The following is a 15651-nucleotide window of genomic DNA, read 5'->3' as shown; positions in this document are numbered from 1 at the left end:
AAAATTTTATTTTTTGCTTTTCTCATTCCACTTTGCTTTAGTTCCTGTGAAGCACCTGAAGGGTTAATAAACTTCTTGGATGTGGTTTTGAGTACTTTGAGGGGTGCTGTTTTGAGAATGGTGTCACTTTTAGGTATTTTCTGTCACTTAGGCCTCTCAAAGTCACTTCAAATGTGATGTGGTCCCTAAAAAATGGTTTTGTGAATTTTGTTGAAAAAATGGGAAATTGCAGATGAACTTTGACCCCTTCTAACTTCCTAACCCCAAAACATTTTGTTTCAGAAATTGCGCTAATGTAAAGTAGACATGTGGGAAATGTTATTTATTAACTGTTTTGTGTGACATAACTCTCTGGGTTAAGGGCATAAAAATTAAAAGTTTGAAAATTGCAAAATTTTCAAAATTTTCATCAAATTTCCGATTTTTTTCACAAATAAAAGCAAAAAATATCGTTCTAAATTTATAACTATCATGAAGTACAATATGTCACGAAAAAACAATGTCAGAATCACCGGGATCTGTTGAAGCGTTCCAGAGTTATAACCTCATAAAGGGACACTGGTCAGAATTGCAAAAAATGGCCTGGGCATTAAGGACAAAACTGGCTTCGTCCTTAAGGGGTTAAATCTCTGAGGAAGCACTAGCACAACTCCTGAAGGACCCTGAGCTCCTTACAATCCTTCCCTTTCCACAAGTACCAACTCTTAGGAATATTCGTTCTCCCAGCCGCCTCAAAAATCTGTTTTATTAAAGCTGCACAAGCTACGTTGGTTCAACCAATAGTGGGGAGTTACAAAGGTCAGGCAAAAAAATGTCTGTGTTGTAAATGTTTCACACATGGGGCACAAACCTTCCAGTCTGTTCACACATGGAAGGTTTTTACAATTAAATCGCATATGGGTCGCCAAAGCTGGTCTGTAATACACCTCATACAATGCCCTTAAAAAAGAGTTTGTTTGCTGGCCCCAGCAATGTCGTTAGGAAGGTATGTGCGTGTGACGTGTACTAGCGATATTGTTCGCCATGGGCAGCGATTTGCCCGTGACGCATGCACGACGGGGGCGGGTGCAATCGTTAGCGATGTCGCAGCGTGTAAAGCGGCCTTAACAGCCGCAGGTAGATCGGAGATCTGCCCGCGACTGTTGACCAGTTAAATTCTGTCGTTAATCTCTGAAAGCAGGATATTATAACACGCGTCGATGGGGGGGCCTGTCATTCCTCGCTCCCATCACTGATAGGTTTACATGACAGTCGGGGGTCAGTTGATGACCATTGTGTCTGTCATGACAGACTTCCTGTGAATGGCGGCTGCGTGCTAGTGTTCACGGGAGATCAGCATTTCTGCTGTACAGAGCGTTTCTAATGCACTGCTGTGCACAGCATAAGCGATTGGATGACCACAGCTTTAAGTCCCCTGAGGGAACTACAACAAAAAAAGGAATTAAATACTTCAATAGCTAAGCAATTACTCACAGAGAAATGGCAGTAGATGTAAAACCTCCAATAATGGGGGCATCACAGGTGCAACAGGAGCAAATCACTCTACCGTTTCCAATAATGGAGGGGAGCGATTGCTTGATGGTAAAATTGCACACTTGTGGCTTGTATAGGTCACTGTTCACACATGCAGGTTCACAGTATCTGGTAAGCAGCCTATAAGTTATGCCCATCCTATTAGATGCAAGCGGGCTGCGCCAGTACTATAGATGTGCTCCATGCAGGGACAGTGACCATAGTTTGCAAGGCCTACCATAAAGAGGCCTGGCTGCATCCTATATAAAATATTTTGTGCAAGGTGTGCAATTTTACCATAAAGCAATCGCTCCCCTCCATTATTGGAAACTGTAGACTGATTTGCTCCTCTTGCACCTGTGATGCCTCCATTATTGGAGGTCTTGCTCACACCTGGTAGTGCATTAGTTTAGTTTTTTTTTTTTGCCTGGGCAGTTTTACATATACTGCCATTTTTCTGTGAGTAATTGCTCCCCTAACGGGACTAGTAAAAGCACTACAAAGTGATATTTTTATTTTATGTATTTTTTATTTTATTTTTTACTTTTTTTTTTTATTTAATCTGGAAAAAAAACACAAGTTCAAATCAACCCCCTTTTGACCCATTTGAAAAATGTATATATTTTTTAAAACTTAGCGCAAACGCAACGATAGCAGATATCAAAATATAACAAATTAAACCAATCAGTAAAGTGTGTAATGAGAAAAAAAATTTGAAATGTTACAAAAATTGGTCGCTGCAACATTGCAATAACATACAATAAGAGGCGATCAAAACATTGCTCAGGGCACAATAAATAAGCCATCACTTAGCACCATATCCTAAAAAAACCCAAAACATTTACGTGTCTTGGAAAGTGGCACCAAAAGTGAAATTTGTTTTTTTGTTTTTTTTCTAATTTTTTTTTCACCACTTACCGTATTTTTCGGACTATAAGACGCACCGGACCATAAGACGCACCCTGTGGTCATGACACACTTATGGGGCGAGGATCTGCTGCTGACACACTATTATGGGGGTAATGTCCCCAAATTCTCTAGTAAGGTACCCCATCCTGGTAATGATTCTCCTGCCTTGTATATAAGCCCCATCCTTATATTTATTTATTTATATATATATATATATATATATAATATATATATATATATATAATATAAATATGTATGTATGTGTGTGTGTGCCTCATCCTGCTATAGGTCACCCATCATCCTGCTCATATGTGCCCCATCATCCTGCTCATATGTGCCCCATCATCCTGCTCATATGTGCCCCATTATCCTGCTCATATGTGCCCCATTATCGTGCTCACATGTGCCCCATCCTGCTCATATGTGCCCCATTATCCTGCTCATATGTGCCCCATTATCGTGCTCACATGTGCCCCATCCTGCTCATATGTGCCCCATCATCCTGCTCATATGTGCCCCATTATCCTGCTCATATGTGCCCCATTATCGTGCTCACATGTGCCCCATCATCCTGCTCACATGTGCCCCATCATCCTGCTCACATGTGCCCCATTATCCTGCTCACATGTGCCCCATCATCCTGCTCATATGTTCCCCATCATCCTGCTCACATGTGCCCCATCATCCTGCTCACATGTGCCCCATCATCCTGCTATATGTCCCCCATCATCCTGCTCATATGTGCCCCATTATCTTGCTCACATGTGCCCCATTATCTTGCTCACATGTGCCCCATCATCCTGCTCACATTTGCCCCATCATCCTGCTCACATTTGCCCCATCATCCTGCTCATATTTGCCCCATCATCCTGCTCATATTTGCCCTATCATCCTGCGGAACACACATAAAAAAAATAAAATAAACATTTATATTCACCTTTCCTCGCTCCACGCAGCGTCGCTCCTCCTCCGTCTGTGCCGGCAGCGCTGTGTGGAGCCGGCCACGCTCCCTGCTGCACCGCGATCTCCTTCTGTCTGTGCCGGCGATGCTGTGTGGACACGTGCGCACAGCGATGACGTCATCGCTGTGAGCCCCGTTAGTCTCTACACAGCGCGGCCGGCAGTCAGGAGGACATCGCGGTGCTGCGGGGAACGGTGAGTAATGTGCACTGATTCACTGCACCCCGCGCTGATGATGATGCGCGGGGAGCAGTGAATACAGCCGCACATGATCACTCCTGGCTGTAGTTGCCAGGGGTGATCACGGCTGGCTGTTTACTTCGCGCGCATCCCCGCTCATCACCCCGCCCACCTGTCAGCGCTGAGAGATGGGCGGGAGGATGGGCGTGCATATGTAATGAGCGGGCCCACGTGGTCACGGCAGGCGCTGCTGCTGCCTGTTCGTGCCCCGATGACCCGCTCCACCGCAACACCCTCATTCCCCGCAGCCATGCCCTACATTCAGACCATTAGACGCACCCCCCACTTTCCCCCAAAATACGGTAAATAGAAAAGGAACTATACATGTTTGGTATCTACAAACTCATACTGTCCTGAGGATTCAGACTGCCAGGTCAGTTTTACCATATAGTGAGTGTGGTAAATTAAAAAATTCCCAAAAAGTTGTGGACTTGCACTTCTTTTTTTGCAATTTCATTGCACTTGGTGTCCCCCCCCAACCCCCATTTCCCAGTACCATATTGGGCAGATTGAATGATTATCATTCAAAATTACAACTTTTCCATTAAACAACAAGCCCTCATATGGTTATATTGATGGAAAAATAAAAAAAGTGTGCACCTAGGAGGAAGGGGAGGAAAAAACAGAAAATTACCGGTTGGTGAAGGGGTTAAGGCTATGTGCGCACGTTGCGTAATTCCATGCATTTATCTTGCATATTGCACTGCAACGCATGCGTCCTGCGTCCCCAGCACAATCTATAAAGATAGTGTATAATCAATCCGCACGTTGTATTTGAGGGCGCAGCGATTTTCATACTAAAACTTCTTTCATGCCCTTTGGATGCTGCTCCCACTGTCTATGGGGAAGCAGCATCCCGAGCGCATGAAATCTGCATCTATTCTGCAGACACACTGCATCCATTACGCAGTGTTTGTGCAGCGATTTGAAGCGCACATGCACTGCCAAATCGCTGCAGATTTTTGATCATGGACACTACGCAACATGCGCACATAGCCTAATGGTTTACGTTTTACCTGTTATTCACCTATTGAAGCCAATGTAGGTTTAATTATTTTAAAGTTTATCTGTTTTATATATGTACCATTTGCATGTCAGATTTTCATATATGCCATGGATATATTATACGCCATTTTCTGTTTTTATACTGCTTCCTATATTTGTTATATCTTATCTGTTTCTGTTTTTATCATATGGTCTTTACCACTATTTCTCCATTTCTCCTTTAAAACCCCATATTTTGCTTTCTGCATCATTTTAGAATAAACAATTCTACAGCCCTCCAAAACCTCGTCAGCTTATTTCTTCTATTCCTCAATCCCACCCTCTCCTGTATGGCTCACTTTGGTGCTTCAAATCACAACCTCCTCTTTATCTCCTGCACTCCATAACACCATTTTTCTTATTCCCTCCTAATACTTTTTTTTTTTTTCTTCTTTTTCTTTTTTTAATCATCTTCTTGCCTTCTATTTTAGCAAAACTTCTTTCTCATTGGAGACTTCAAATGGAATCTTGCATTCAAGGCACAATTACTGGATTTGGAGTTCAAACTCCGTCCTTGAATTCCCACCACCCTTTGCACTTCGCCCCTTCTTTGTTATATTTTATCCTTCGGCTGGGTTTTAATCTCGCTTACTTCAAATCTCTCCTCTTCCTCTTTCTTAATCACCTTTTTGAGCAATTTCTCTTTTATCAACTCTTTACTATTTTTTTTTTTTTACTCTGCACACTTTTTTTTTTTTTTTTGTTTGTTTGTTTTTTTTCTTGTTGAATCCCATCTCCTCAGTGGGTGTTACCGTAGCCTTCCTGGCACCCCTTTTGGACTATAAATCTTTCCCTGTACCAGTGTCTGTCACCTGTTGGATTTTTAAACTTTATAAAGGTGCCAGTGCGGCAGTGAAACGCGTTATTGGTAATAAAGACTCTTCAAATAATACCGCTGCAAGAGACTTATTTCCAGCAGCGCAGCCAATTTTTAAATATGTTTTGTTTAATTTTTCTTCTAGCGCAGTGTAAATGGAGGAATTGTTGGTTCTCGTGTGCATTGCCTCCCATCAGCCCCTTTCATTGTGATTGTGTTGCACCATTGTGTCACCATTTGTGTAGCTGGTGGCCTGGTGAAGGTTGTTTCCGACGCTCCCATCTTTATTCGTCTGTGAAACTCGGCCATGGGCTGAACTTCATTAGGCGTTTTCACTATATATTGCAATACTGTGGTATCACAGTGTATAGTATAGGTGATCAGACGTTCAGGTGTTCTAAGCTGACTAAAACAAATTATGAAAAAAATAAAAGCTTAAAAAAAAAATCTAAAACAAAATAAATATATGAATCGCCCACCTTTTCCCCACATTAAAAAAAAAATAAATCCACAGATTGGGTATTTCTGTATCTATACAGTGTGGTCTATCAATTTCTAAAAATGAATTGGACCATACAATAAATGCTATAAAGAAATAGGAAAAATGCCGGAATTTTGGTTTTCTTTTTGCCACGTCACTAACAATTAAACAAAACTTCTCACGCAGCTATATGAATGAAAATAAATATAAAAGCCTTATGGATCTTGGGATGCCGCAAAACAAACCCAACCTTCTTTTTTTTTTTTTTTTTTTTATTTTCTACTTACAAAATTCTAATTTTTTTTTGGACCATTAGGTTTTATTTATATGTTCACGCTGCGAATTCACCATGGATTTGCTGCAGAAAATGTGTCTAACATTTCTGCAGACATTACCCAGCAAAACCTATAGGTGTAAAAAAAAAAAAAATGCTGTGCGCACACTTTTTTTTTTTTTTTTTTTCTTCTCCTCTCCCTGCGGAATTTTCGCTGCGGAATAAATGTGCATGTCACTTCTTTTCCCCAGAGACCTGCGATTGTGCCATAGATAACAGTAAAAATCCGCAGGGACCAACCTGCGGATAAACCGCGGCAAAGCCGCAGCAAAATCACATGCGGATGTTGTTGCGGTTTTGGTGCTGATTTTTTACCGCTGGTGCAGGATTTTTTAGAGGGTCTGGATTTTTCTTGAGAAAAAGTAAATTTTTAGTGCGCACATGGCCTAACTGGTGCCACCATAATCATTCTGACCTGGAGATCATACCACTAGGTCATTTCTACCATACCATGATTACTGTAAAAAGAAAACCCGAACAATATGGTGGAATTCTAATATTTTTTTTTACATTCTCCATAACATTATAAGGTAAATGGAGTTGTGTCATTCTGAACCATAACTAGTCTTGCAGAAAATAAGCCCCCGTAAGGCTATGTTGATGGAAAATATTAAAGTTCTAGATCTTAGAAGAAAGCGAGAAAAGAAAATACAAAAATTGGCTTTGGGGGCAAGGGGTTAATGTTTGCTATTGAGTAAACTTGGTAATAATGGTGTGTGATCAAAACCGATGATGTCCGCTGTCAGGCAAACGCAAACTGTGACTGGGTTGTCCCATTTATGTTTAGGAAGTATTGGGGGAAAATGGACGGACAGTCTAGTTTGTCTCAAATCTTGCTAAGTTCACACTTGGGTGACACGGGCACATGTCTCAGATGGTGATTCGCTGCTGTAATAGGAGTGCAGAAATGCCCCTCTATTGTGCCTCTGGCCTGAAGAGTTTTCTATCTAAATTTATTGGGCAAAATTCTGATGCATACCAAATGACCACGGAGTAGCAGCTGTATGTGGCCAGTCCACACCTGCATGCACTGGCCAATAGCTGCACCATTTTGCTGATAAAGGTTCCCATAACCATATGACTAATATTGGCCAATATTGATGGGTTCGGCCGACTGTTAAATATGCATGTGGACCCTTGAGAGGTAGTCGGGGAAGATGAGGATCTAGCATGTCCAGTTTTGACTCCTGATTCTTTTGGTTCCTAGAGATAAGTGGCTGCCAGAGATGTTTGGCAGTGGCTCTCTTAGGGTATGTTCACACAGGGCTTTTGGTAAGTTTTTGGATTTCTTTTTTTTTTTTGTTTTTGCTGCAGAGTTGCCTTAGTTTTATGTAAATCCCATGCTAATGAAAAGCTGCTTTTTACAGTCCCAGCAAAGTCTGAGATTTCTGAAATCTCATTAACACACACAAACACCTGAAGATTTTTTTTTTCCTGACTGTTTTGTCAAATACCTGTGTTTTTGCTCCAGATTTCAAAGAATCAGCATGTCAATTCTTTGCAGCGTTTTTAATGGTTTTTTTTTTCATTGATACAACCCAATGTGTAGAAAAAACGCACCAAATAGGCATCAAAAACACCACTACAAAACGCACCAAAAACGCAGATTACTTAAAGGAGATTTCCTGCCACAAGATCAGGTTTTGGTCAGGAAAAAACTTACCAAAAAAAGCCCTGTGTGAACCTAGCCTTATAGAAAGCACATGGGCGCTTGGCAGAGCAAGCCTTCCTGTACATGGCAGAGCGAGATTGCTGCTGGCCAAACCATTGTGTGCAGGATTCTGTCTACTTTCCTGATCTCACGTATTCTGCCTTTCTGCAAGATTCTGAAGGTCCTTCCTTGTTACTTACAGTCCAAAAAATAAAGAGGTCTTTGTAAGTAGGATTATTTTCCCAAGTGGGGTAGGACTCTGCTGGAGGGTGTGCACTGTACTCAGGTGGGACCCGGCTGGGGAGAACGCACTGTACTGGGGGGTGGTCCTTAAGAGAGGACTATGTTTTGGTGTAGCCCCTGAGCGATGGAGACACCAGCATTATAAACACTTGCAGGAGCTGGTGACATCTAGTGGTTGCTTTCAAAATTGCATTGCTACTTCTTTGTTGATTCTGCAGATATGACATGGCTTCTTCCTGGTGTGCTCTCTCATTTATCTAAATCAAATTTGAGAGTCTCTGGCCCAGTGCCCAGTGTCTGGTATTGGCAGCAGTGCTGACATTCTGACAGTGTGGCAGCCATTCACTGATTTTAGCTATTGGTGTGATGTCAACGCCACGGCCAACGGTGGCTGCAGAGACCCTGGGATGGTGAGTAAAGCATGGTTTTATTTTATTTACATGCTGCAGCCAAAAAACAATATTTTCTGAAGGGTCCAACGCCTGTGAGGCTGAGCAGGTCATTCTCAGTCAGATGTGGGCTGCAGTCCTCATGTCACTGTATGGAGCTTCTTATCTCGTGCAGAGTCTTTTGTAGACGCTGCCAGCCGTCCTTTGCATTTAAAGCTGATGCACAGCTGCCACTCTGATTTACTGGCTGTTACCTATGGACTGCTGATTGCTTTTGGATCCAGTTTGCTTTTTTTGTCTGCAAGACATATGAGAACTTTTTGAAAATTCTTATCTTTTTCTCTCCATAGGGCTTGACTGGTCAGAAGACAGTGGAGAAGACCAAGATGACTTAGATCAAGCGTCTCCTTACCAAGTCGCATGGTCATTCCGCGAGGGTCTCCAACATGACTGCAAAAAGTAAGTATTGTCTCTTTGTGAGTTCTCCTATTCTTCACAGCTGATGTTGTCAGACAGAAATGCAATTAATGCATCTATGTCTATATGGCAGGCACACGGATCTCCACACCTTTTTTGTTTTACCTTGGCTGTTAGAACTCCATTAGATGCCTTGACGATGGTGTCTCTTACAGAAGTGACATGGCACAATTCCTCAGTATTCTCTTTATAGTCTGTCTGGTTTTATTTCCAGTCACTTAGTGCAGGGTAAGGTTTAGAATGGAGGAACCTTTGTGTGGGTCACCTTTGTCCTAACTGTCTTGCTTTGTTTGCACGCCTTGCGTTCTATGTCACTTTGTTCTGCTCTTTTCCTTGTGATTCCAGGTATGATGCAGAGGTCGCACATAGCAGGAGCTCCAGGGTTGCACAACTTTGCACTTATTTTCAACAAAAATATAAGCACCTCTGCCGCCTGGAGCGAGCAGAATCCTGTCAGCGGAAATACCGCCACACATTCCGGAAAGCTTTGCTGAAAGCCGCCCTCAGAGATCCCGAGTCTGCTGGGCAGCTAATGCAAGAATGGCGGAAAGCTGCACACATGAGGTCCAGGTAAGCGTCACATCTCAAGCTATAGCAAACTACTGTATCATACTACAGCTGATGAGCGAGTGTGCTCTCCACTGCTCAGCACTCAATTGGGGTACTCAGTCTCTGACTCTCACTGGGGATTAAACAATGTTTTCGGATGTATTGTCAAAAGAAAACTCTTATTTCCCCCCAGTGTAGTTAAATCCTTTGCCCATTTACGAATATATTGGTCATGAAGTGGTGTCAGGGACTTTGGAGCAGACTCAGAAGCATTGCTTGTTTCATAGAGGGAAAATGACAGGTCTATTACATAGCTGACATCTTCCGCTTACAGCAGTGCTTGTCATGCCCGCTAATCACTGCTGTTAATTTCTTAAATGCTGCTGTTGATTGCTGACAGAAGCATTTAAGCACCACTATCCTACCTGAACATGAGATCGGACAGCCATCAACTTTCCTGCAACAAACTAGCAGGGAATAGATTGGTTGGTAGGATAGCCGGGAGGCGGCTGAACACCCCGTGCTTGTCCTATGATCGCTTCTCTGACACCCAACATGTGGCCGGGCGTCAGAGGAGACAGTGATTTTTACTTTACACATCAGTGCTGTGGTATTGCTGTATATAGTAAAAGCAATCAAGACAATATCTAACTCAAATTCCCTATGGCAGGGGTGGGCAATTGATTTTCCCGATGGGCCACATGAGAGACTGACTGATTTTGGAGAACTGAACCAATAGGCTGAAATTAATTCAGCTCAATATTAATAATATAGTCATTATAATTACAATTATTATTAAATATCACTTAATATTGAGCAGAATAACTATGCTGACATCCCCCCTCTATACTGTATTAGCCCTCCCACATGACCCCTTTATACAGAATGAGCCCCCCCACATAGACTAATATATAGAGTATAAGCCCCCGCAGTTTTCTAAATACAGTATGAGCCGACACGTAACCTCTTAAATACCGCATAAGCCCAGACATGGCTTCCTATATACATTGAGTCCCTACACAGCCTCCTGCATACATATAAACATCCCACACATGAAAAAAAAAACCCCACCACATACTCCTCTCGCTCCCTTTCCTCTACGCTCTTCTCTGGCCTCCAGTGCACTTAAGTTGCGTACAGAACATGTGATGATGTGACTTTGTGTCTGCTGTGCCTCATGCTGATTCATGGAAGACCAAGCCAGTAGCATTGTCCTCCACCAATGTATTCACCGCTGTCTGGATGATGCGGATAGCGGTGCCATGAGGCGGTGGGCAGTGGCCCACTGTTTTCAACCCTTCGGCTGTCTCGGTCTGCAGACCTGGCTGGAACAACAAGAGGGCTGGATGTAAAAATAACATTTAAAAAAATGTGAATCATCTGCCCCCCTTTTCGCCAGTTACCAGTAAAGATATGCAAAAAGAAATTGTATGGACTTTTCTGAACTCGATACAAAATACAATCTATGCAAATATAAAATGAAGGAACCCTATCTATAAAAACTATAATAAGAAAGGTAATCAAAATGCCGGAATTGCGGGTTTTTCTTTTCTGGAACTTCACAAAAACAATGCATTGAGAAGCAATCAAATAATCGTATCTACCACAAAATAGAATCCATAAAAACATCAGGTCATCAAGCAAAAAATGATCCCTCACCCAGCTCCAATTCCCAGATTTAACATGAGCCAACAATGCGGAGCTGCAGCTAAAAAGGCCAACAAAATTCTGGAATGTATCAAGACAAGCATTGAATCTAGATCAAGAGAGGTAATTATTCCCCTATATTCTGCCCTGGTCAGACCCCACCTTCAATACTGTGTACAGTTCTGGGCGCCCCAATTCAAGAAAGACATATAGTAAGACGATATATTGGAGCAAGTTCAGAGATGGTGCCACCAAAATGGTAGAAGGTCTGCAAACCATGTCATATGAAGATCGCCTAGAAGAACTAGGGATGTTTAGTTTGCAAAAGAGAAGGCTGAGAGGAGACTTAATAGCAGTCTACAAATATCTGAAAGGTAATCACAGTGCAGAGGGAACTACCCTATTCTCATTAGCACAAGGAAGTACAAGAAGCAATGGGATGAAACTAAATGGAAGGAGATTCAAACTAGACATTAGGAAAAACTTTCTGACAGTGAGGGCAGTCAGAGAGGGGAACAGGCTACCACGGGAGGTGGTGAGGTCTCAATCAATGGAAATCTTCAAGCAGAAAATGGATAAACATAGCTGGGATGATTTAGCAAAGCCTGCACTTGCAGGGGGTTGGATTGATTGACTTAAATGGATAAATGGATGGTGTCTTTCAGAACTACAACTAGCCCCATAAAGGACGAGCACTTGTATGGTGTTGATGGGATAATAAAAAAAGTTATGGCACTTGGAAGAAGAGGATGGAAAAATGAAAGCACAAAAGTGAAAAATGTTACTCAAGGGGTTAAACAGGACCTGTCGCCAAGCTGTGTCCAGTTTTTGATGTTGTTTTATTTATTAATCCAGAATAAGGCCTTGTGCACACAGAGTATTTGAGGTTTGTTTTGGTTTTTTTACCTCTCGTATCTGTCAGCTTAAACCCAGGAGTGGGTGATAAATACAGTAGTGGTGCCCATGTTTCTATTATACTTTTTCCTCTGATTTTGTCTTCCAAATAGTCAGGTAAAGAACTCACCAAATACTTGATGTGTGCACGTGGCCGAAGGTTGACTAGATTTGAGCCTACCCCCCTACAAAGGGAGCATTGCTCAATAATTCAGACACTCCACCGAAGAATCCTGTGAACATTGCCACTTGAAAAACTCCTCAAATATTAACACTAAATGAAAAGGCCCATTTGGCTTATAAAATAACACTGAAAACTGGCACATTTTTGACATTAAGAGAGGTCTTCTTTCATGAAAGAAATAAATTACCAAAAATCTGAAATGTAACTTTTTTTTTTTTTCTTGTGTGCTTTACTTGCAGAACTATTCAACCTGAACTCAGAGGGACAGAAGTGGCACTCTGCAGTGCTACGGTGAGGAGCATATCTTGCACAAACAGAGCTCTCCCATATACAAGACATTGTTTTCAGCGTATCCTTTTCTGTGGCAGATGTTATATTTGCTCTTTGGGCTCGCTCAGTATAAGGTACAAAGAGTATTACCCCTGAATAATGTGCCTATGAATCCCCGTCCAGTACTCTGGACTATGACTAACTGCCTCATCTGTGACTGATGTGTGGCCTTAAGGGTGCTTTACACGCTGCGACATCGCTAACGATATATCGTCGGGGTCACGTCGTTAGTGACGCACATCCGGCGCCGTTAGCGACATCGCAGCGTGTGACACCAAGGAGCGACGATCGAGCGCAAAAGTGCCAAAAATCGTTGATCGTTGACACGTCGCTCCTTTTCATAATATCGTTGCTGCTGCCGATACGATGTTGTTCATCGTTCATGCGGCAGCACACATCGCTTTGTGTGACACCGCAGGAATGACGAACATCTCCTTACCTGCGTCCACCGGCAATGAGGAAGGAAGGAGGTGGGCGGCATGTTCCAGCCGCTCATCTCCGCCCCTCCTCTGCTATTGGGAGGCCGCTTAGTGACGCCGCAGTGACGTCGCTATGACGCCGAACGCACCTCCCCCTTGAAGGAGGGATTGTTTGGCGGTCACAGCGACGTCGCTAAAAAGGTATGTGCGTGTGACGCTGCCGTAGCGATATTGTTCGCTACGGCTTCAATCACCGAATGTCGCACGAATGACGGGGGCGGGTGCTATCGCGCACGACATCGCTAGCGATCACTGGCGATGTCGCAGCGTGTAAAGCATCCTTTAGTCCAGAGGAGGAATGGGTGGATGGGTGACTGCACTTAGAATCTAAAACATGCACTGCTTTGTGTGGGAATGTCCATGGTAAATCTGAATGGCACTCAGCATGGACATGTTGCTAATGGACAGCATGGATAGACTTACAATTTAAGTTTCAACCATGGCACTTCAGACATGATGGTGCAGTAATAGGGGCCCAGACATCATAGATACAAGAGGAGAGAAAATTTATTTTCAATCCAAGAGTTGGCATATAACGTTTCGGTCATTGACTGATCTTTATACCAAGTACACAAATGCTTTTTGCATAGAGATATGGACCAAGTTGTGATAAAGCGCAGTTTCATATATATCAATTCATAGTTCTCTGAATATACTTAGACGGACTGCTGAGAAAACAGTAGGGTTAAAAAGGTTATTTCTTAATGTGTCTTAAAGGGATTCAGTGGTAACATATCGATCAGTCTGCAGAACAGCACACATTTATTCCTATTAGTTTAGAGCATCAATGCACATACTCAACCACATCTCCATTCATTCTCTATAGGACTACTTAGTTCGGCTTTTTCCAGCAGCCTCATAGAGAATGAATGAAGTGGCGGTTGAACTTGCACTTCGCTGCTTTATGATTGCAGATTTCTTTGTCGCTCCATTGGGAGACCCAGACAATTGGGTGTATAGGCTATGCCTCCGGAGGCCACACAAAGTATTACACTAAAAGTGTAAAGCCCCTCCCCTTCTGCCTATACACCCCCCGTGCTCTCACGGGCTCCTCAGTTTTCATGCTTTGTGCGAAGGAGGCAGACATCCACGCATAGCTCCACAGCTTAGTCAGCAGCAGCTGCTGACTATGTCGGATGGAAGAAAAGAGGGCCCATAACAGGGCCCCCAGCATGCTCCCTTCTCACCCCACTCTTGTCGGCGGTGTTGTTAAGGTTGAGGTATCTATTGCGGGTACGGAGGCTGGAGCCCACATACTGTTTTCCTTCCCCATCCCCTTTAGGGCTCTGGGTGAAGTGGGATCCTAATCGGTCTCCAGGCACTGAGACCGTGCTCCATCCACAGTTCCTGGGGACTCTGCTGGACAAGGAGCCGAGTATCGTCAGGGACAAGGCCCTGCTACTTTGAGGTACTCTGTGTCCCCGTGGGGACCGCGCACAGAAACACTCCAGCATTGCTGGGTGTGTTAGTGCACCGGGGACCGCAGCGCTGACCGCGCTTGTGCCATCACACACTGCAGCGTGGCTGGGTGTGTTAGTTTATTGGGGACTACCGCGCTGACCGTGCGCTGCCATTTCACATAGCAGCGTGGCTGGGAATGTTAGTACGCCGGGGACTACCGCGCCGACCGCGCTTATACGCCGGCCGCGCTTATAACTTTAGTCCCCGGCTTTTGCGGCCTAGTCTCACTCTTTTCCCGCCCCCAGGCCTGCCAGTCAGGGGAAGGGCGGGACGCTGTACAGGACGTCAGCACTGAGGGCTGGAACATGCTTTGCATACTCCACCCCCCTCACTGTGCACAGTGGGGCACCAGTTTCCCGCACTTTCTAGGGCACGCCCACGGCCCCCTCCTCTCCTCAGGATGCCGGCAGCCATTCCTGTCAGCTCTTCTGACGCTGGAGAGGGGAGACAAGCTCTGGGAGACCCAGGCTGGGATTCTGGTGACCACACAACCGCTTTGAGCGGGCGGTAAGCAGCACCTGAGGTGCTGGCCCCACTAGTGCAGAAGTGTACTTATAGATTATATGATTTTAGGCTATACTTTACACTGTATGGTGCACGGTTGATTTTTGGCTAAATACCCTCCTGGATTGCTCAGAGGAGACAACAGCATGTCATCCGCAAAAAGCAAGGGTGCCAAAGCACAGGCTTACTATGCTGCCTGCGCCGCATGTACGGCTATACTACCGGCAGGTTCCACTGACCCTCATTGTGTGCAATGCTCGGCCCCTGTGGCACTTACTCAGCCGGAGCCTCTGCTAAGGGTGGCCCAGGGGGAACCACCTGCTAACACTGTCCAGGTGACAGGGACGGAGTTTGCAGTTTTTACTGATAGACTTTCTGAGACTATGGCTAAGATACTAGAAGCCTTGCAGTCCAGACCGGTATCTCAGACCATGGGCACTGTGGAATCATTGCTCCCTGGTCCCCCTCAGTTGGAACAACAATGTCCTCCCGGGGCGTCTCATAGATCCCAGGGTGAGGTCTCTGACACGGACCGCAGCCCCAGAC

The 15651-nt window shown here is 44.1% G+C and overlaps 1 protein-coding gene across 1 annotated transcript in view; it reads left to right on the top strand.

Annotated features, from left to right (window-relative positions):
- The window catches only part of INO80D (INO80 complex subunit D), a 117782-nt gene that overhangs the window by 58722 nt on the left and 43409 nt on the right, over positions 1-15651 (top strand). The window contains exons 5-7 of the mRNA XM_075318996.1: positions 8931-9039; positions 9403-9627; positions 12571-12680. Of these exons, the coding sequence (XP_075175111.1) occupies positions 8931-9039; positions 9403-9627; positions 12571-12680 (444 nt within the window). The remainder of the gene's footprint in view (positions 1-8930; positions 9040-9402; positions 9628-12570; positions 12681-15651) is intronic.

Source organism: Anomaloglossus baeobatrachus, chromosome 7 (genome assembly GCF_048569485.1).
Source record: "Anomaloglossus baeobatrachus isolate aAnoBae1 chromosome 7, aAnoBae1.hap1, whole genome shotgun sequence".
Classification (NCBI taxonomy): domain Eukaryota; kingdom Metazoa; phylum Chordata; class Amphibia; order Anura; family Aromobatidae; genus Anomaloglossus; species Anomaloglossus baeobatrachus.
The sequence above is the reverse complement of the archived record's forward strand: the minus strand, read 5'-3'. Positions and strand labels throughout refer to the sequence as shown.